Below are 22,159 nucleotides of genomic sequence, written 5' to 3' on the forward strand. Positions count from 1 at the left end.
AATATAAATGACGGCAGTAGCTCTCTGCTTGGCACCGAGCGTGAAAACAGATGGATGGGGGGTAAGCCTCGGCCGCAGACTGGCATCTGCCCAGGTCGGTGTATTTGCACTCATAAGCTGCTGCATACCACAGAAACAAGAGATAAACTCCTGGCCTGGGAGCCGTCCGCTCACTCAAGGCTTAATTATGTTACTTCTTCACCCTACCACCCCGCTTTAATCTACCAGATAGTATCCACAATCCAACAGATCTAGATGTGACAGGGCCAGAGGGGTGTGTGTGTGTGTGTGTGTGTGACTCAGCATGTGCGTGCATGTCTGTCTGCTGCGTGTCTGTCAGTGTGCGTATGTGCCAGCGTGTGTCAGTGTGTGTGAGTATCCGGGTCTATGTCAGCATCTATTTGTCAGTGTGTATGTGTATCTGGGTCTACGTCAGTGTGTGTGTGTGTGTGTGTGTGTGTGTGTGTGTGTGTGTGTGTGTGTTAGCCCCAGGCAACAGTGACTGGTGTCAAACACTCTCTCCCAGGGATCAAACACTCGGCCCGTGGCTCAGACCTCACACCGACTCCACTATGGAATGCCAACACTGCCCTGGCCGACTGGCTGATAAAATGACCGATCGATCAACCGGTTGACTGATTGATCGATTAATCGATGTGACTGCTTCTTGTCCCTCAGCGGCGGTTTTCTCTGTGCAGTTAGGATCACTGCAAAACGAAGGAATACACAGACTTTTTGGCAAATAAGCTTTTTGATCGATTGATTGAGCGTTGTAAGATATACTGTATATGCATATTGGTGCCTGTTTCACCTCTTTTGAGTCCAGTATTGATTTTCAAGCGCGCATGCTAGCACTTTGTGTCTTTAGTCAACGAATGGATGCTACAAGCGAACTTAGCATTTCAAAAGCATTAGCATTTGCACCGTTTCGGACTAAATACTGGACACAGAGGTGAAACGAGCGCTGATCCTCTCACCGCAGAACGCTTATTCACCAAAAAGTCGATGCATTACTTTAGCGTGAGTGTGTGCAGATTTAGTTTCTATTCAAAGGGATACCTTGACATTTTCAAGTTTAGCCTATTACTATTCTTCATCAGGCACTTGTGGGGCAAAAGCTTCTTCATTGGCACCAAACCAAAAATACCTTTTTAGCACCATTAGCATTTCACATCTGAACTGATGGTACAGTTAGCTGCACACGTATTACTTTATACCATTAGCAATTTGTTTCAATGAGAAATCCTTGTAGTGCTAATATGTTTTTTAAGGAAAGCTGAAGAATAGATTCAATTTGTCAAGGTAGCCCGTTATGCAGGGTTTAAATCTAAGAGTCAGGCATCTCTGCATCTCTAAATTATCAACAATCGTGCATCAATCACTTTCAAGTCACTGACATATACAGCCAATTCCATAAGTACTGGAATACCGACCTCAAGTGAGTCATTTCTGCTGTTAACTCATCTACATTGTAATATGGATTTAACATTAAAAGTGTATGACGCAAAAGAACAGATTGTCAGCTACTGTCTACATTGGCCTCCATAATAAAGCATATGTCAACAATGAGCATGAAAAAACAGACCAACTTTAGGTGGCCATCCAAGTACTACTGACTGTATATGACATGTCTGAAAGGTAGTTTCACTTCTTCCAAGTTAGCATTTAGAGAGATTTCTTGGACTTGTTGTGAACACAGACTTACTGTATTGTGAACGGGGCAAGAAAAAACAAATTACTTTTAGTCCATCTGTCACTTTATATAGAGATGTTCAATTTCCTCCTTTTCCATACAAAAAACCATACATCCACAGAATCTGCCTCAGTATAAAGACAATTGGTATCTGTGGTGATTTTTAAACGATGGTCAAAACAATTCAACCACTTTTAGATATATTACGCCAAATAAACAAGACAATGTTGGATTTGGCCTTAAGTTCCCCAGAACTGCGTCAGCACAGAATTAGGGCATCTGGTCCCATCTGAATTAATGGCTGTGCGAGCACAGTGGGGAAAGACTGTCCTCCCAACGCAGGAAGTGAGGTGTAGTTTAACGTTTTCTCCAAAAATTATGATTCCAAATCACATCAATCAAACTGCTTCTGGGAGGGCTCTCTAGAGAAACCATTAGCTGCACCGCTCTTCGGGCCAAAGACAGCAGCAGGGAGCTCAAAAAGTAGAGCATGAAGCAGGTTGCTTTCCCACGTCCCGTTCACAACACCGCGAGTCTACGCTACTACCAGCCACCGCTGAACGCAGATGGTTCGGTGGGGGATTACCGGCTGGCGTAGTGCTCGATCCGAGTGTGTGTGTCGTCGTGTGAGAGCTGGGGGGACGATCCCGGCCTGAGACAGAGAAATGGAAAGAAAGAGAGAGAGAGAGAGAGAGATCATGAAACCGCCCCAAAACTGCCTTATTAATCCCAACGCACACACACACACATACGCACATGCCACATGAATACACAGTAGAGCTATGAGGGCGGCGACAGTACAAGGCACAGATGTGTGGCGGTATGAAACGCTCTGTAAATAAACTCCCCGCTAGCTCCCCGCACTCCCGGCTCGGAATACATTTGCCTTCGCTTCAAAAGACGCATTGAAGCTAAGATCTCGCACCTAGTCTGCCGAGCGTTTTTAAAGGGAAGTATCAGTATTCTGACATCACTCACCGTGTGTCTCTAAGGACACATAAAGACTTTCCACAGTGGTGCTTTAGTCCTGAACCTTCCCTTTAAAAGGACACTTTTGTCCGTTATTTAGGTTACTGTTAGGTTTCTTTTTCATTGACTTGACCCCAACTGGTGAACTGCCCTACTGGTTTAGTGCTCAAGAAAATGACAGGCTGATTCAAAATGTGAAAGTATCCCTTTAAATTATATGTACCAACCTATAGCATACCATACTGTTAGCACTGTGCTTCATCGTTTTTGTTGGAATTCCTATTTTTTAATATGCACAAATAAACAAGCAAAGCCAATAAGTGATTGAACACCAATCCTGCTAAGAAGTGGACCTGACATTGATTAAGTCATACGGCCATGTAGTATCTTAATATTCACAGCCAACATTGGAAGTGAAAATAAAAGTATTTAGATAGTGACCTAAAGTTGGTCTTTTTTTTAATGACTGTTGTCATTGCTTTACCAGGTTAAGCCGATTTTTCTAGTTGTTTTTTTTAAGCCAAGTTGCTCAGGTTTGGGATCAAAAACACTGGTCAAAAATACTTTAAAAAGTGAAATTATACATTGAGTTTACCCACTGGGATTAGCTCAGACAGAAATTTTGTGTGTTTGAATGAGGCCCACATTTTTATGAGTCAAGTATACAAGTCCTGAACTGGGACACACAATACAACAAAGCTATCATTTAACTCTACAATCATTTTAATAATTATGCCATGATATGATATAAGTTAAGCTACAGTTGTGGCTTTGATTAGCGGCCTGGATCGCTTTGTGGCTTGGTGTTTAAAGCTAAAATCATGGGCGTGAATCCTGTCCTAAATAACAGATCTGCAGGGCGGTCTGGGGGTCGAGCAGCAGCAGGACACAGAGATGGCTGTGAGCTCCAAAGCCACTACAACTACCAACAAAATGACACTACACAATGAGAGTGTGAACAACCAAATGGGTGGGAGTGAGTGTGTGTGTGTGTCTATGTGTGTGTGCATGAGAGTTTGTGTACATAATTTAAAAAAAAGTGAGAGAAAAATAGCATGTATGTTTGCTTGTGTGTGTTATTTTGTGTGCGAGAGAATTTTTGTACATGGGATTAGGAGAAATAGTGTGTGTGTGTGTGTGTGTGTGTGTGTGGTACTCACGCATGGTCTACGGGCCAGAAGTTGATCAGAGTGACAGGACTGCAAGACAAAAAAACGTGAGATGATGACACAAGAAGTGGGAGGAGACTACACAGCAAAGCATGATGGGAGCTGTTGTATGAAAAGCAGGGGATGGGTGGGAAGTGGGAGGGGGTCGACACGAACAAGACAATGTGGCAGGATATGGGTAATAGTGCACGGGCACGCACACACACACGCACATACACACAAACACACAAACAACAAACCAATAAGAATTCATTACTAAGAGACCTGCTTGGTTCAGTAAAGGTTCATAAAGATAAAATTAAAACAGTGAAAACACAAAATAGCATTTCAGAAGCACTAAAACACCCATGTTGTTACACATATGCATTAAAGGATGTATCTGAGATTTGTGTGTGTGTGTGTGTATATGTGCAGGGGTGCTTGTGTAGGTGCGTGTATTTTTTCTGCGAGACAGTGATGTCAAAAGCATATCCAATTCACAAACAGAATATAAAGGGTGTGTGTGTAGAAGGATACATACACAATTCACAGTGGCACATTAATCCAAAAGCAAAAATGTGTATGTGTATGTGTGTGTGTGTGTGACAATCGCTGCATGCATGTGTAGGCATTATGTGTGTGTGTGTGTGTGTGTCAGAGTGTATAAAGCATCAAACCTACTTGATGTGGATAAATGAAAATGAATATATGCTGTGTAGGGAGCGCAACAGCAAACACACATCACAGGAAATACAAGGGGAAGCTGGATCCTTTATACACACTTACACACACACATACACACACACATACACACACACATACACACACACACACGTACACACAAGCACAAAAACAACAACGCACAAACAGAATCACATCCAAACCTCTGAATGTGTGTTTTCAAACTGTTGGCTGCATAGCCATACATGCGTGTGTGTGTGTGTGTGTGTGTGTGTGTGTGTGTGTGTGCGTACATGCTTCAGTGTAAATGCATTTCTTTAAATGTCTGTATGATCGAAGAGTGTGTGTCTGCGTAATTGCGAGGTTGTCCGAGTGTGAGCATGCGTCCTCTAATTCAGGTCACACTGCTGGGAGTGTCTCTCACAGTTTGTAATAAAATCTATCTTGTTTGCCCTTGCATGTGTGTCTGTGTGTGTGTGTGTGTGACTCACGTCTCCATGTTGTCCCCCTCCAGGATGGTCTGGACGGGCAGGTAGCCCATGCGAGGGTGTTTGGCAAAGTAGCGCTTGGTCCTGAACTTATTCTTCAGCACCTTGGCAAAGTCCCTGACATCCTCCCCTGATGTAGTCTAGAGAGAGGGAGAGAGAGAGAGGAGAGAGAGAGGGAGGAGAGGGAGAGGGAGGTAGGGGGAAGGTGAAGAGAAAGCGAGAGAAAGGGAAGAAGAAAGGAGGGAGAGAAAGAGAGACAGTGAGAGAGAGGGAGAGAGGGAGAGAAAAAAGGGGCACAAAGGCAGCTTTGTTCACTGGATGGGTGTGGGACAAAAACACTCCCTCACACACACACACACACACACACACCTTGCAGAAAACTCAACCCATTTCATGTCCCTTTGACTCCATTCACACATTCAGTGAGTGAAGTTAATGCCCTCATTGTCAGGTGTGCGGAGTGGAGCGGAGTGTGTCGTTACACAGTTCCAAGGAAAGATTTATCACTCTCAGCCGGGGCTCGGTAAACTTTGTTTTAGCCCTGGGCCAGGCTGTGAAACCACTTTAACACCGTTCTGCACCAGGTACCTGAACATCCATACATACAGTAGTGAAGTGGGAGGTGAACACATGCACAGGATCAGTGTCACACCAGAGGACAGAACGTGTTCTATGTGATCTGGCAAAAAATCATTTCATGTTATGTATTCAATGTTCCCCACTGTGTGTTCCCACCTGATGTAAAATTGCATGACTTTCCCATGACTTTTTTTTTTTTTTATAATTAAGTCACATTGCTTCCATGACATCAACATTTTATTCCTTCCTGGTTTGTTAATGTTTTTCTAGAAGGGTAAACAGTTTCCACTACTTGCTGTGGAGAAAACAAGCTGAAAATCCACCAGCTAATGCGATGAATGTGTGAAACAAATTGGAAAATACATCCTGGTGTGTGACCCATTTGTCAACTTCCCTGATATGCCCCGACTTCCCCAGAGAAGCTCTAAATTATATGAAATGTGTTAATATTGCTGATATTCTACAATTATTAATTCTGGACACTAAAATCGCATTACAGGATAATACATGATTAACTGTGCAGCCTTATTCAGCAGTATACTTCATCCTCCCCCTCAGGAGTAAACCCACCCCTTCCACTAAAACTATGCATAGTGCATACAAATACACATATACTGTATATTTCATAACACCCGTACACACACACACACACACACTCATACCGGAGTGCAGTATTCGACCATGGGATACTGCATCTTGTGTCCCTTGGCGACGCGACCGGAGAAGAAGCAGCTTTGGCAAATGTCGTAGTTGAAATGTTTCAGACTCCGATATCTGAGAGAGAGAGAGAGAGAGAGAGAGAGGGGGGGGGGGGGAGGGAGAAATGAAAGGAGGACAGGGGGAAAGGGAAGGGGGAGAAGGATGAGAGACACAGAAAGAAGGGGAGAGATGGCGAGAGCAATGCAAGAAAAAAGAGAAAGGAGGATGAAGGGAGAGAAAGAGGGAAGAGGGACGAGAGGGGAAGAGTGGAAGGGCAAGAAGAAAGAGCGGGGGGAGAGAGAGAAAGATGGAAAGAGAGAAGAGAGGGTAAGAAACGGGAGAGAGCAACATCAAAAGCAAAAGAGTAGAGGGAGGATGAGAGAAGAGGGGAGAGATAGAGCAAGCATGAGGAGGATGTGAGAGAGAGAGAGAAAGAGAAGAGAAAGAATGATGAAGAGAGAGGAAGAGGAAGAGGGAGACAGGAAGAGTGGGAGAACAACAAGGAGAAGGGAGGGGGAGTGAAGAATGAAGAGAGATGAAGGGAGAGAAACAGCAAGAAAAAAGGCAAGAAACAAAAGAAAAAGAGTGCAGAGGGAGGAGGAGAGAGAGAGAGAGAGAGAGAGAGAGGGAGAGGAGAGGGAGAAATGAAAGGAGGACAGGGGGAAAGGGAAGGGGGAGAAGTATGAGAGACACAGAAAGAAGGGGAGAGATGGAGAGAGCAATGCAAGGGACAAAGAGAGAAAGGAGGATGAAGGGAGAGAAACAGGGAAGAGGGACGAGAGGGGAAAAGAGAGAGAAGGAAGAGTGGAAGGGCAAGAAGAAAGAGCGGGGGAGAGAGAGAAAGATGGAAAGAGAGAAGAGAGGGTAAGAAACGGGAGAGAGCAAAATCAAAAGCAAACGAGTAGAGGGAGGAAGAGAGAAGAGGGGAGAGATGCATGAGGAGGATGTGAGAGAGAGAGAAAGAATGATGAAGAGAGAGGAAGAGGAAGAGGGAGACAGGAAGAGTGGGAGAACAAGGAGAAGGGAGGGGGAGTGAAGAATGAAGAGAGACGAAGGGAGAGAAACGGCAAGAAAAAAGGCGAGAAACAAAAGAAAAAGAGTGCAGAGGGAGGAGGAGGAGGAGAGAGAGAGAGAGAGAGAGAGAGAGAGAGAGGGAGAGGAGAGGGAGAAATGAAAGGAGGACAGCGGGAAAGGGAAGGGGGAGAAGGATGAGAGACACAGAAAGAAGGGGAGAGATGGAGAGAGCAATGCAAGGGACAAAGAGAGAAAGGAGGATGAAGGGAGAGAAAGAGGGAAGAGGGACGAGAGGGGAAGAGAGAGAGAAGGAAGAGTGGAAGGGCAAGAAGAAAGAGCGGGGGAGAGAGAGAAAGATGGAAAGAGAGAAGAGAGGGTAAGAAACGGGAGAGAGCAAAATCAAAAGCAAACGAGTAGAGGGAGGAAGACAGAAGAGGGGAGAGATAGAGCAAGCATGAGGAGGATGTGAGAGAGAGAGAAAGAATGATGAAGAGAGAGGAAGAGGAAGAGGGAGACAGGAAGAGTGGGAGAACAACAAGGAGAAGGGAGGGGGAGTGAAGAATGAAGAGAGACGAAGGGAGAGAAACGGCAAGAAAAAAGGCGAGAAACAAAAGAAAAAAAAGAGAGAGAGAGAGAGAGAGAGAGAGAGAGAGAGAATCAATGAAAGGGAAAATTTACGGCACTGTTTTCTCCGGGGTAGGAGTTGTTAAAATTCTTTCAGCCCGGTACCCAAATGAGAAATTTATTCTCTTGCCCTGGGACTCTTCATTAAAATTTATTACCGCTCTTGTCATGAAGGGGCCCACCAACAATAGACCAGCGACGCCCCCCTTTACAGGTCCCAACTACTATTACTTTAAAAAAAAAAAAAAAAAACAGCCTCTTGGGTTTTACCACTGTTTTCAGGGTGGAGGCTACAAGCATAATGACTGCGGTTTTAATCATGATAATCATGTTATAAATTATTCATACGTGCCGTCCAGCCTTTGAGTAAGCGAGTCAGGTAGTTTACTCCTACTGGTGTTAAAGCAGATTAAGACTACAAATCGTTTCACAGGCATTTTCACAGCCGGACCCCCGACTCAAGCCATCTAATTGATCAGATGGGTGAAGAAAACGTGCTTTACAATCGCAATAACACCTGAAAGAGTGATCTTTACTGTGATTGGTGCTGAACGGTGCCATTTTACACAGCGGTAATCAAAGCGCTCGGAAAGGCTTGCAAGTATCGTACATACATAAGGATAGAAAACAGGAGAAAACAATTAAGTCCCAGGTAAATTCCATTTTTCATTTTTTTGGCGATTATCAATAAAGCGTCTTTGAAGAGACTCCAAAACTAGCCGTGGTAACAGCCGGTAAAGAAGGAGGGAACGAGGGAGTTAGTGAGCCATCTTTCTCTTTCAACTTCTCTTTTTTTGGTCTATTCCTATGTGTGTGCGTGTGACTTGAAGAGAAGTTTGAAAATCCCACTAGAACCTTCTCCTCTCCTTCTGTTGAAATAAAGAAGAAACACCACGGGGACGAGAATGCTCTCTCTCCTTTAAAAAAGGGAGAAAAAGAAGAAGAAGCCCCTCTTCGGTATTATTTCTATAACATACAAGTTACCTCTTTTTTCTCTGACTGGTTTAGAATTCATAAACTACGGTGTGTGATATGAAAAAAAACAGGTTATTCCTGTATTCAGCTGTCGATATATGGTATAAACTCAGAACATATTGTCTAATTAACAACATTTATATATCATGACGTTATTTCACACAGCCCAGAAGCCAAAGATCAGGTCTGTTACCATTAGATACAGAAGCAGCTACACCAGAGGAAGGCAGAATCTGTCTGTCTGGGATAAATTGAAACTGAAATTCATTTTGCATTTTATTGCCCTTTATATAATGAGATGAGAAGAACGCTTGACAGCAAAATGACCTCTATTTCTGCTGATTTCTTTTGGTTAGACAGACATTTATTAAAGACTTCAGATGTAGTATCCTTCATCTTTAAAGCCTGGACAGAACCGATGTATTCTATAAGATACCCGAGTCTGTCTAGCGATATATTTGTAATAGACAAACTGAAACTACGAGGCGACGGCATGGATTCGTACTCTAAAGGATGACTGAAATAAAATCAAGGGTGTGAGCGGTGAGCCTACCTGAAGCCTATGATGGGACACTCCTTGCAGATGTTGCACTTGGCCTGGTGCTTGGCGGTCTCGGCGGCGGCCACGCGGTGCAGGACGGGCAGCCAGACCATGGACTGGGGCTCCAGACGCATCCAGTCCAGGAACATGGCCGCCTCCAGCTCTGGCTTGTTGTTGGCCTGGGAAAGAGTTACAGAGTTACAGGAAGCACGGTTTAAAAATAAGACATCCGCTAGTTCCAAAAAGTGACACCCACTCTCAGATAAATGACTGCTGACACATTGGGAGAAGAATCATTAAGTTAGACATTTTCCAGTCAAAAGCGCTGAGCATGGAATTATTATTTATCTCTTTATTTGAACGAGTACTGAACTTTTTCTAAAAATGTTTGTACGTAACGTTTTAGAATGACAGCCCTTCATGTTTCAGTTAACCAGATAACTGTGGTAAATATGTGATATGTGAGGATTTTAAACCATTTTTCACCGAATTTCAGTTTCATGGCATGAGGAATTTAATTTACTAAATAAATGAATTTAATAGACTAATTCAGTTTTAGTTGGGGCAGCCGTAGACTGTCCTGTTTATGTCTTTATCCTGCTGCAAGGTTACATTCCCCCATAAGTCAATGTAACCCCACAAATCTAAATTCACCCCCACGCCTCCCCCTCAAAAAAGACAGAGTTGGAGAGAGGGAGAGAGAGAGAAAAAAAAGACAGTGACAGTCTGGATGCATTTCTGGATGAAAAAGTAGGCTACATATTTGCCTCATGCATCACATTCCCATCAGCAGGGACTCTGGGAACTCCGGGGTTTTGGAGTTTCCATGGAATTGACCCGTCTTTCTCTCTCTCTCACTCACACACACACACACACACACACACACACACACACACAAACGCAGACACACTCACACACGCCACACTCCCCAGAGGAAACAGTTGGAGCGGAGCTAAACGATCTCCAGTGTAGGGTTAGATAAGATTAGATATTCCACCTGGAGTGCATGCGTGTGTGCGTGTGTGTGTGTGTGTGTCTGTCTGTTTACGCGTGCTGTGTACCAAGCCTCGGCCCACTCAAATCATCACAACAGCCTTTGTTCCAGCCCCGAAATCACAGAGAGAGATGGGAAATATTCAAATTTTGGAGAGAGTGGCAAGCGACGGCAGGAGCAAAATGACTGTCATTTTCATTTTGTCAGCCTCGTCTTCAAAACCTGCCTGAGACTCTGTTGTCTGGAACAGTGACTAAAAAAGCCACAATCCCGAATTCACCTGATCATATACATTTTAGGTATATTCACACACTCCTGAGGAAGATTTCTCAACTTTCCTTTCCCATCCATCAGCACTTAACAAGTCACTTCAAGATAAAACCAATCATGTAAATAGACCTTTACAGCCTCAAAATGAATCTAAAAATGACGCTTAGCTGTCATATAGCTTCAGTCATTCTATTAATAGCTCAGTCAATCTCCAATAAAAACACTAACAAAGCCAGAAGGCAGGGGGTGACACACTCCAATTGCAATCAAAGTTAAGTTTTTCCTGAGACCAATATCAAAACGCGAACTCTGATTATCGCTGCTAGTCCCCGTTCCTCTCAAATCCCTGTCTGGGATAAACAACTGTGCCCGCTTCCACGGGCGGGTCACCGCTATTGTCCCTCGCCAGACAATGGTTTTACTTCCAGGATATGTTTAGGGGGAAAGAAAAAAAAAAAAAAAGGGAAATTGTTGGCGAGTTCATCAAAGTAGGGACTTTGAAGGCGAAAATGCCGGATTATCTTTTGGAGAACAAAGGATAATCCAGCGAGATTACAATTACTGGGATCCTTGGGAAAGCGGGGCAGAGAAAAATGAAGGGCGCGCTGGATTGGCCGCTGCCTGTTTTGCGGTTCAAGCGTTGCCGTTGTCGACGCTGAAAACATAAAGGGAGGCACACGCTTCACCGTTTTTTACACCCCGTGTGCGCGTAGATATGCTGTGTTCATCCTGTCTTTATTTGTTTGCGTTTTTCTGCGCCCGTCCGTCCAAATCTCCATGTTTCCATTCCGCCAAGATCTTCACAGCTGTCGGAGATCATTTGTTTGATTCCCTGCAGTCTGTCATTCACTTAGTTTCTGCTGCTGCCTGGTGCTTCCATACACACACACGCAAACACACACATACGCAATCTCTGGCCCCATTTACTGGAGCTTGTGATGCACTTGTTCTCTTGTTTTTATTATCCTTGGTTTTATCGATGTTTTCGTCCTTTGTTTTCTGTAAAGCACTTTGTGACAATCCAGTTTGCGAAAAGCGCTCTATAAATAAACTTGATTTGGCTTGACGTAAACCAACACTAGGACGCTCAGCGGGGCCGTGGGAATACATGGCCTTCATCTACAAGGCCTTAGGCGCTGCTGGACACGCGGCATGTCGCAGCACTCCGACTGCCCTGCTCCTATTAATAGCGTCTACATCCATTATTACTGTCTATATCCCTGTTTAAAGTCAAACCATCGGCGAAACTTACAAAGCCCCCTCTCCAAGCTAGTGTGTGTGTATGTGTGTGTGTGTGTGAGGTCGTGTCACGTACAAACTGGAAGCAGCTGCGGACGGAGGGCTCGATGTTGGAGCCGCCGAAGGAGGCGACCTCCCCCAGCTGCCGGGGGATCTGGATGGAGTCGTGGAGGAGGAGGCCCAGACGACGCTGGTCACAGAAACCTGTCGCGCTGGCAACCTGCCTGAACAAGACTGGAGGGGGGGGGGAGGGGGAGGAGGAGGAGGAGGAGGAGGAGGAGGAGGAGGAGAGGGGGTGGATGAGAAGGACGGAGGAGAAAGGTCGGACGGAGGGAGGAGAGAGGCGAGGGAAGTAGAACGGGGAGGGAGGGAGGAGGGAGGGAGGAGGGAGGGAAGGGAGGAGAGTGGGAGGCGGGAGAGGAAGAGAATGAGAAAGAGGTGAGGAGAGGAGAGGGACGGATGGAGGAAGGAGAGAAAGCGAATTACACCTTGATCCTGACAGATAAATTACGGGGGGAAAAATCCAGATATTCCACTAAACTTCTGCAAAACGCAGAATAATTACAGAATAATTTGGAGAATAATACCCTCCACAAAAAGCCCTCATATGTGTGCAGATGCAGTGTGTGTGTGTGTGTGTGTGTGTGTATTACTTACATCTGTATTTGTCCTCCAGATGGGCCTTGCAGAGCGAGATGATTCCAGTTTTGAAGGACAGAGTCCGGATCTTTCCACTGCGACCGCTAGAAACCAACAGAACGACAACATGTTAACGGTTCCCTGGTAAAAGCCGCCCCACTGGTCACATCTCTCTGGGTTTCTGAACATTTTCAGTGTCCCGGCACCAAGTATCCCTGTTAGCGTCTGCGTGTGTGTGTGTGGCACGCTACACCTACGTGTCGTAGACGTTGAGCAGCCAGTTGAGACACATGTCCACGCAGAGCGGGACGTTGACCAGGTGTGTGTGCGTCTGCTCCAGCCGCTGGTACAGACTGGTCAGACTGGTGACCAGCTGGGAAATGTCCAGCAGCTGCTCGTTCTGCTTCAGACCGTGCTGCTCAAACACCTCGCACGCCACCGGCATGCCCAGCAGGTCCACTAGAGAGAGAGAGAGAGAGAGAGAGGGTTAGTTAGTAGAGAGAGAGACACACACACATCACACACCACGAGTATCCCCAGCCAGTCGGGGTGTCCTAGTGGTTTGGAGACACTGTCCTTCGACCGGGCGACCCGGGTCCGAGCCGCCACGTCCGCCCCGCTGAAGTTTAGCAGGGAGAATAGAGCTTCCCTCCAGGGATCAATAAAGTATCGCATTATTCATTTTTTATTATTCATTAAGTCCGCTAAAGGACAGGGAGAGAGGAGAGAGGTGTGTTAATATTGGGAAAAGGAGAGACACACACCAACACTCTTCGACTGTTGTTGGCATGGCCGATAAGTCAACTGAAGGGAAGATGGGGAAGGAGGAGACACACACACACACACACACACACACACACACACACATACACACACACACACACCTGAGAACAAACCTGAGGACTTGCATGATGGAATCCACGCTCAGAAAATACTCTAAAATCTAAAAACACTCCGTTTTCATCCTAAAAACCTCAATTTTGTAAAAACTGATTCTCTTCATGATTCCCAGTGAGTTGTATCACCTTTTAAATATTCATCAAAAGATATTCAGATTGGATTTGGTTAGCGAAAAGTTGGCAGGCTCACCAGACCGGTACGTTCCGTTCTCTTGGAGCGAACGTCTCGCCAGACTCCAGTAAAACAAATCTGGCAATTCAGTGTTGCCTTATTTATCAGCAAACGATACAGACATCACAGGAACATCAGTTTAGACCATTTACTTCTCACTAGGAGCCACTGGAATTCTGAAATTCGGCATACAAGGGATTCACCAAGCAGCATGTAAGTTCAATAAAATCTCAACTACTCCCTTAGTCTTCTTCCACCAACATAATCCACAGAGGGCAGTAAGGTAGAAGACTAGGGTTGTTTGTATAACTACATGTTTGAAATGTTGTTTTACATTATTATAGATGACTATGTCCAAGTATAGTACACAGTAAATGTTTTTTTAACAAAATAGTTGATCGTTATTGATGATTATGTACTATTATGGCATGTTTTCAAGCCAAATAAATGAGTCATCTCAGTCTGGTTTGAGATATATGAGAGAGAGAGAGAGAGAGAGAGAGAGAGAGAGAGAGAGAGAGAGATGGCGACTGATACAGGAGAAAGAAAGAAAAAGTTTTTATTTTTAGAACGCCTCGATAATATAAATAGTGCTTTGACGCTATGAGGATGCAGCCAGCTATACGCCTTAATACATATCACACACATACGCTTTGTAGGCGGCTTGTACACTCCACAGATCCACTGGCGTGAGACGAGAAGGATGAGTAAACACACACACACACACACACACACACACACACTTTCACAGACTGTGAGAGATGAGAGGCAAAGATGGCAGAAGGGAATAGAGGAGGAGGAGGGCAGAGAGAGAGAGAGAATGCAGAGACGATGGAGAGGAAGAGTGACACGGCGTATGGGGTGAATGACAGCATGGGAGAGAGAGAAAGAGAGAGAGAGAGAGAGATGGTGACTGATACATGAGAAGAAAGACAAAAGGGTGTAGGAGGGCGGTGGGAGGGATGGAGCGCAATGAGAGGAGTACTCATGATGTGATGCGAGGGAGAAAGAGAGGAGTGTACTTGAAATAAGAAAAAAACCTATATGACACACACACACACACACATAGAGAGAGAGAGAGAGAGAGAGAGAGAGAGAGATGCATATGTACTATATATAGACAGAGAGTACTTACGGCAGAGAGCCTTCTGCAGGCGTCGGAGCTTCATGGCTGTACGGTACGCCGAGAAACGAACGTTGTTCAGGTCGGCTGGAGAAAGAGAGAAACGGGACGGAAACAGAGAAAGAGGGAGAGAGAAAATGACAGAAAAACAGGGAGGGAAAGAAAGACAGTGGAAGAACAGAGAAAGAGGGAGAGAGAGAATGACAGAAAAACAGAGAGGGAAAGAAAGACAGTGGAAGACAGAGTTATTTGGAGTTTAATAGTTCCATTTCTATCACTAATTGACTTTAACTGAATAGAATAATTGAATTGTGTGTGTGTGTGTGTGTGTGTGTGTGTGTGTGTGTGTGTGTGTGTGTGTGTGTGTGTGTGTGTGACGTACCCAGAGACTGGTACAGCTCGGCCATCTTGGGATGGTCCCAGCATGTTGTCTGGGTCTGGTGGCTGCGAAGGAGGACACACAAGAGACAAAAGGGTCAAACACACGCCCACACAGAAGGTCAGGGTCGCTAGCTTGAGCGCTGCCGCCTCCGGGTGTTGACGCAGAGACACACGCAGTTTATTATCCGTCCGTTTCACCTTCATTCGACCAGGTTGTCCTTCTGAGCTGAAAAAGAAGTGATTAAAGAGAGACTTGGCCAGCAGAATCGAGGGCCGAGCCTCCAACTTTTTGGCAAATAACCTCTTTGACCCACTTATCTTGGTGTGATGAGGGGATCGGTAGCACATTTAACTAATGTGAGTCAGTGTACAATGTTCTACATTGCTTTTAAGACAACGCTAAGCTAGTTCTTACTGTCCACTAAACATATACAGTGTGTTACAGTGTTAAAATGCACCATAACAAACTAGAATACTGGCACAAACAGGTAAAACTATCTATTTTCCTTGTTGCATGACGCAGAGTTGATCAAACAGGTCATTTGCCAAAAGGAGGAATATCCCTTTAACAGTGTTTATCCCTGCACAACTGTCACCAACAGCCCCAAGGGATCAGATTAGACTCAGCTCTCATCTAATGCTGGTGATCTCAGAATTGAAGCTTATTCTACTGTCGCTCTCTCTGCAAGTCACTCCGGATAAAGACTGTCAGCTCAGTGCCTAAAATGTAAATGTGAAAAGTAGATAAAACACTGATTGGATTGGTAGAATTCCACCTACGCAAGTCCAGGTAGAAGAATAGTTTTACTACTCCATTAGGAATTTGATATAAAAAATGTGTCACAGTGCAGGCAGAATGAACGCAAGATGAAACTGATTCAATTTCCATAGAAAAACAATCTTCTTTTATTGATTTTAATTGTATCTCGGCTGATTAAAAGATGCCAACCCAATTTTTACGGGTTTTTATTTCAATCAACTTTAACATATTTATTTGGAACCTTATCTACGATGCTTGTCAAGTAGAAAATCCATGAGAAAAAAATGGGCATTTTCTGATGAATGACCATAATAGTTGCTCAATAGTTGTCACTCTCCTTCTCTATTTCACAGTCAGACCATACGGATTTTTCTCTTCCTTTATTGGAGAAATTTGAATGCATGTGGAGAAATATCATGGATGGCGTGAAAAAGTTGGGTGCTTTATGTTCCTTTTGCCCTAGCCAGGTGATGACAGGATCTGTACTTAACCAAACCATTCTAAAATATACCCAATGAAACCATACCACATTAAACCAAACCTAAACCAAACCAAACCTAACCGCTCCATTCATACCTAACCAAACACACTAAACCAAACCAAAACAAAGTTACACCAAGCCAAATTAAACTCAAACCAAACCAAATTCAACCACACTAAACTCGAACCCAACTGAACCAAATTTTGACATTTTTAAATCTGATTTATATGGAACAGTCAGTCTATCGATAAACAAAAACTTGTCCACCTGTACCAGGGTTTTTGTTATTCAGCTATGGGTAAAAGAAGTTTTGAGCATTTGTGAACAATGTTAGTGTATCAAGAACATTATTTCTAGTACAATTCATATTTAAGACCCTCTACATGTGAATCTGGTGTCTGTTTGGAAAGTACTACATGTAAATTTTCAGATACAAGCCTTTCGGCACCAGTGACTTGCATAAGCACTGCTTACCAAAGGCTGACAATTTTGTCTTCCTACATCTACAAAGCCAAAATGAGGTGGAAAGTCCTTTCGGGTTGAACTGAAATGACTCTCAGTTCCTGCTAAATTAGATCGGCTTCTCAAAATCCTTAACCATGCCTTTAATCCCGTTGTTTGTGTTTTTTTCCTCCATTTCATAATCTTAGAAAATAACCCACTGTGGTGCGCCTGCTCCACAAAACCAGACACAGACTCCTTCCTCCCTCTATCTCAGCCTCGGATAAGTGTGATGGAAGGAAGGGGGGGACACAGAGAGAAAGAGAGAGAGAGTGAAGAGAGAGAGAGAGAGAGAGAGAGAGAGAGAGAGAGAGAGATGGTTGCTGTTGCTGTGTCATTCTTCCCTCACACACTCTCTCCTCGTGACTGCTGCTCACCACTCACAGGAGACTCAGTAGTCAAACAAGTGTGTGTGTGTGTGTGTTTGTGTGTGTCAGAGAGAAACAGATCAGGTGCACGTCTTCGAGTGAATAAGGGAGGCTGTCTGTGTGTGTGTGTGTGTGTGTGTCAGTATTCAAACCTTTTGAGGTTTACGCCCTCAACACTGCAAAAGAGGAAACCTGCAAACGTTTTGTACATTTTTCCACGGCAGCACCTGGCAGGAATGTGCCAGAATAATCACAATATTTGAAGAATAGTCGACGGTCGACTTTTTAAAACGCTACCGGGTGACAAAATGACAACTAACCTGTTACGTTTTGTCCTGCCCCTGGTGCGTCAATCCTGCATTGTGTAACTGTCTCCTAATATGTCAACACTAATTAACCGAGTTAAATTCCTTGTGACTCATTGTACTTGGCGAAATAAAGCACTTCTTCACAATTTGAGTTTTCAAAGGACAAACCTAACAATAAGGTTGTCCAAGGAGATTATATAGGCCCGGCAAATCCACTAAATTATGCCTACTAGAAATAGACCAACATAATTTGTCTCCACTCTTCCTGCAGAGGCACCGTGAAGTGTTTCAGTGTCAACCTGGATGGGGCGGGCCTAAGGTTTTGATTGACATTTCTTAATAAGGCGGAGATGCTGCGCTGGGAGCCGTTCCAAAGTAGCGTGTATACAGCAGAGATAAGTTCTGTAAGTCTGTCTTTACCGCAAATTAGTAAATGACACCAAGTGATAAAAGCTGCTTGAATAATATTTCACCACTGCTTCTTTGTTTTGTTATTACCACTACCTCAAATACAGCGTTACTGGTTGCTGCCATTGTGCATTTAGCCAGCATTCATTCATCCACATGCTCCTCACATAACTCCTGCCTGTATCTCCTGTTTAATCCCAGCCAAACGTCATGAACTGAGCTCATCTGCATTTCATGGCATCTTTAAAACTGTCACTTTGAATTGGAGTGCTGTCAAAAAAAGACATTAAAACACTACTTACACTAAATGGAACCAAAAAACTAATTATTAATGTTACTGTAAAGCAGTGTGCTGACTTTTCTGGTCACTAGCTCCACTTAGTCGCTGTGCTAACAATTACTGCACTGACATGAAGAGCAAGCTTGGACAGCTAATTTCGGTTGGATTAACGACAAAGTGCATCCCTTTTGACAAATATTAATGTTCAAAATGCTCTGTGCCAAAATAAATGCAATTCTAAAGTGGTTTCAGCCACTAAATGTGATGGTAATGTGCCAGCTGCATGTTTACATAAAGCTAATGGAAGCCACATGTCTTACCAGCGAGGCAATTAAATATTTTTTGTTCGAAGCACACCAAATATTTGAAAAGTCCTTCACAGGAGACAAAGAACAGTGAAATCTCAAGAAACAGTTTCCACATCCCTGGCGCCTTGCACTTTATTATCTGTCAGATGGTTCATAAATAGACACTTTGCTTCCTGCGATCCCCGCAATTGATGAGACCGACTTCCTACTTCTGAGTATGAGCTCCTATATGTCAATCAGAGTTTCTGTGACCCTTTCATCATCAAGCTAAATCGAAGACTTTTAAAGACCTTTTTAATGCCAGTTAGAATGAAACATAAGACCCATTTGACACTGAAATGGACGTGAAAATGTAAAGTAAAGGCCTGTGTGACTGGATTGACTTTTCACACAGGGCACCAAGAAACCGCAACATGTTTAAAACCTCTTAAAATGAATTAAAGACTTCATGTCCAAAAGTATTCAATGACTTTGAAGGCCTTCAATTAAAATTAAGGTATTTTAAGACGTGTAAGATCTCCTAACTCCAAGAATAGAACGACGTTTCTTCCACACAGCAGAACGATCAGGCTCACACACACGTGAGCAGTAGGTGTGAAGTGGGCGAACGCTGCGCTCAGTGGGCGTTGTGGATCACCGGGGGACGGCGAAACAAGGTACCAACAAATTTTGTGCACAGAAACAAAACCGCTAAAAATACCTAAACTGCTTAAAATACAGTGGCGAGCATTCCTTCTCAGACAAAACACTTTTTTCTGGTGTATAATTCTGTCCTGAGGCGCGTTGGTGTACACATGCAACCCTGCCCAGCTCGTTAAAAGCGCACATGTTGAGTTGGCCACACACACACACACACATACCTGCAGTTAACCTTTGTCTGAAAACGCACACACAGAAATAATAATCCACATGCTGTCTTTTTCCTGCATGTCCTTGTTTCTCTCTCTCCTGCCTCTTCCCCTCTCTCTCTCTCTCCCACACTCCCACTTGAGATAATGAGGAGAGGGGTCCCATGGTGAAGAGCTACTTAAAAATCCTCTAAGCTCGGAGTCTGTGCAAACAGTAGCTCAGTCAGTCGGCTTGTCATTGGCGTGGTGCTCCAAACCACTCGGACAAACGCTTATTAACAACCTTGCCGCTTCGTACGCGCGGCGTTGCAGACACTTTTCATCCAAAGCACCGCCGAGCACAGCGATGCGGGACGCGGCGGCTCGGGGAAGGCGGGCTTTTGACCAGAAGGCTTCTGGTTCGACTTCGTAAAGCGGCTGAGAAAATCTGTCGAAGGGAATGAGAACGACACCCTCCTCTCGCTCATGAACTACTGCCAAGATGTCCTTTAGCATGGCAGTTAACTCCCAGCTACTCCAGACAAGCTGCTCAGAAATCAACAAAGCAGCAATAAGGAAAAGGAACACGATATGGGATCAAAAAGACTCAGACACACACACTCCACTACTTCCATATCCACTGGAACTAAGACTCGGTCCTCGGTTTCTCAACCTGTGGGTCGAGAGCCCATCGACGGCTCCTAGGCTGCAAGGCGAGAGAGCGTGATGTTTCTCGGCTGGGTCCAGGAGTTGAAAAAACACCATCTTATTACGCCAACATTCAGCTTTTCTGAGTGCCTTTAAAGGGCATTTCATCAGTAATTCACCTCTATACCATTTTGTCCTTAGCTAGGGGTACTTACCCCCCCACCAAAGCTTTTCACTGTGGTCTGTAAATCAATAGATATTTGGTTGAAATGCTTTGTAATGACTTGAATTCCTCTAAAACCCCCATCCACAGCGTAATAACTTGGAAACCTATATTTTCCCAGCAGTATTCCTCTGTGAAGTTGTATGCCTTGCTGTTGTTTTACCATCATTTCATGTAGCTGTACTGAACATTACACGGGACTCACTCACTAAATAAATCAACACGTTTTTTTGGTTAAGTACACCTGTTAGCGCTGATCTAGAATCCATTTCACCCTGCAGCCACGACAAATGAGGTCGTGATAAATATCCTCCAAGCCGAGAGTTGTATTTGTGAAGACAGACCTGTGCACTGTGTTTTTGTCCCATGTCTGATCGTTCATGTTTAGCAAGACGGACAGGTGGGAGGACATTAAGCCTCATAATTTCAGTTCACTAATTCTCAGTGATTAGGGAGACCGCTCTTCACCCAGAGGAGCCGAGTTCAAGCCTCCTCCCTGCTGACGTGTCCTTGAGCAAGACACTGAATCCCTCCCGGCTCCTGCTCAGTTTTTCTGTCGCTGACCCTGCACTCTGACTTGCCTGCGGAGGGGAGGCAAGCAAAAAGAGAATTTCCCTACGGGGATCAATAAAGTATCACATTACATTATTGCATTAACTTCAAACCCCAAACTCCCTGCTCCTATCTCTTCCTCGACACCTTATCTGCCTTTGCCACCCACAGTGGCTTCATCCTCCTATAGGCAACAGCCTATTTGCTTGGAAATGAGGAGGATATGGCATCTTTTTTATTAGCACACTGACGCAGCCCCAGATACGCACACACACAGATAAACCCAACAAACACACACTGCTACGACAGGAATAAGTCTACAAACCCCAAACTCAGGCAGTATTGCAGGCCTACCTCTTCCTAGAGGAGAACATCTTTTATCCAAACCTCAGACATCCAAGCCAACTGGTCGACCCAATGGGATTAATGAACAAAAAACACAATAGTACAATCATATATCAACGCTGGCCTGCAGGAACCCAGCATCTCCATTTTGGAGTTTTTTATGCTCTTTGAAAGCTGACACTGTCTCCCTAGAAAATTTATCATGGCCCTAGGACAAGCCAAACTGTTGATAATGCATCGTAAACTGTCAAAAGATAAACTATTGCACACTGTGCAGCTCCAGTGGAGCAGTCAGGGCTTCAGTGCCTTGCTCGAGGGCGATTTGATTGAAGCTGTGGAGGAAGGGGAGAACGATCCTCATGCACATCCCCCCACCCAGGATTTCCCCATTATGTACAGGGATAGGAATCGGTAGAAATAATTACAATTTAAAGCAACACCCTTATCTAGATGCAACAGTGGAGAAAGTCAGTCCTGTAATAGAAAAACACCTCAAGACCAAGTGCAAGGTACAATAAAATGCTAATCACTAGAGGGGAAAGGAGTGTAATCGTGTTTTTGACACTACATAAAATGTTAGATACAATGCTCCTAGTTAGTGTTATCAGCGCCTGTTGTTTATTGGTACATTGGGCTGTTTTCTCAAGGTCTGTTATTCTGGAAACATAAGCCATTCTTCCCTGCCGCATACAACTTAAAGTTGGATTGAACTAGAGTCACTCTGACAGACAATCCTTTACACACACACCCACGCACGTGCGCACACACAATGCTACATATTGCAGATAACAGGCAGCTGAATAGCTTATTGCAGGAGTGACAGATAGGCGTTTTAAATAATGGATCCGCGCAGAGACACGAGTGTCACTTCTCACTGCAGTCAATTACGGCTCTTGGATGAATGATTAAAGGCGGTTTATGGGCTATGGCGATGGCTTTCTCTGCCTATCATTCTGAATGAGCCCCGGCAGTATGATTCCTGCGCACCAGGCGTCTGAATGGGCTCCAACAACGGCCTTCAG

At 44.4% G+C, this 22,159-nt stretch overlaps 1 protein-coding gene across 5 annotated transcripts in view; it reads right to left on the reverse strand.

Annotated features, from left to right (window-relative positions):
* Window positions 1–22,159, reverse strand: part of dmd (dystrophin) — a 179,249-nt gene that overhangs the window by 12,104 nt on the left and 144,986 nt on the right. For 3 of the 5 annotated variants that reach the window (XM_078291034.1, XM_078291033.1, XM_078291036.1), the window contains 10 exons: window positions 15,130–15,191; window positions 14,760–14,834; window positions 12,811–13,012; window positions 12,572–12,657; window positions 11,991–12,148; window positions 9,424–9,590; window positions 6,221–6,332; window positions 4,983–5,119; window positions 3,823–3,861; window positions 2,280–2,345 (listed from right to left, as the gene is read on the reverse strand). In XM_078291034.1, the coding sequence (XP_078147160.1) occupies window positions 2,280–2,345; window positions 3,823–3,861; window positions 4,983–5,119; window positions 6,221–6,332; window positions 9,424–9,590; window positions 11,991–12,148; window positions 12,572–12,657; window positions 12,811–13,012; window positions 14,760–14,834; window positions 15,130–15,191 (1,104 nt within the window). Of the gene's footprint in view, window positions 1–2,279; window positions 2,346–3,822; window positions 3,862–4,978; window positions 5,120–6,220; window positions 6,333–9,423; window positions 9,591–11,990; window positions 12,149–12,571; window positions 12,658–12,810; window positions 13,013–14,759; window positions 14,835–15,129; window positions 15,192–19,895; window positions 19,902–22,159 lie in introns of those variants that run through there. The other 2 variants (XM_078291035.1, XM_078291037.1) reach the window with 2 other exon arrangements.

This window comes from Centroberyx gerrardi, chromosome 21 (genome assembly GCF_048128805.1).
Source record: "Centroberyx gerrardi isolate f3 chromosome 21, fCenGer3.hap1.cur.20231027, whole genome shotgun sequence".
Classification (NCBI taxonomy): Eukaryota; Metazoa; Chordata; class Actinopteri; order Beryciformes; family Berycidae; genus Centroberyx; species Centroberyx gerrardi.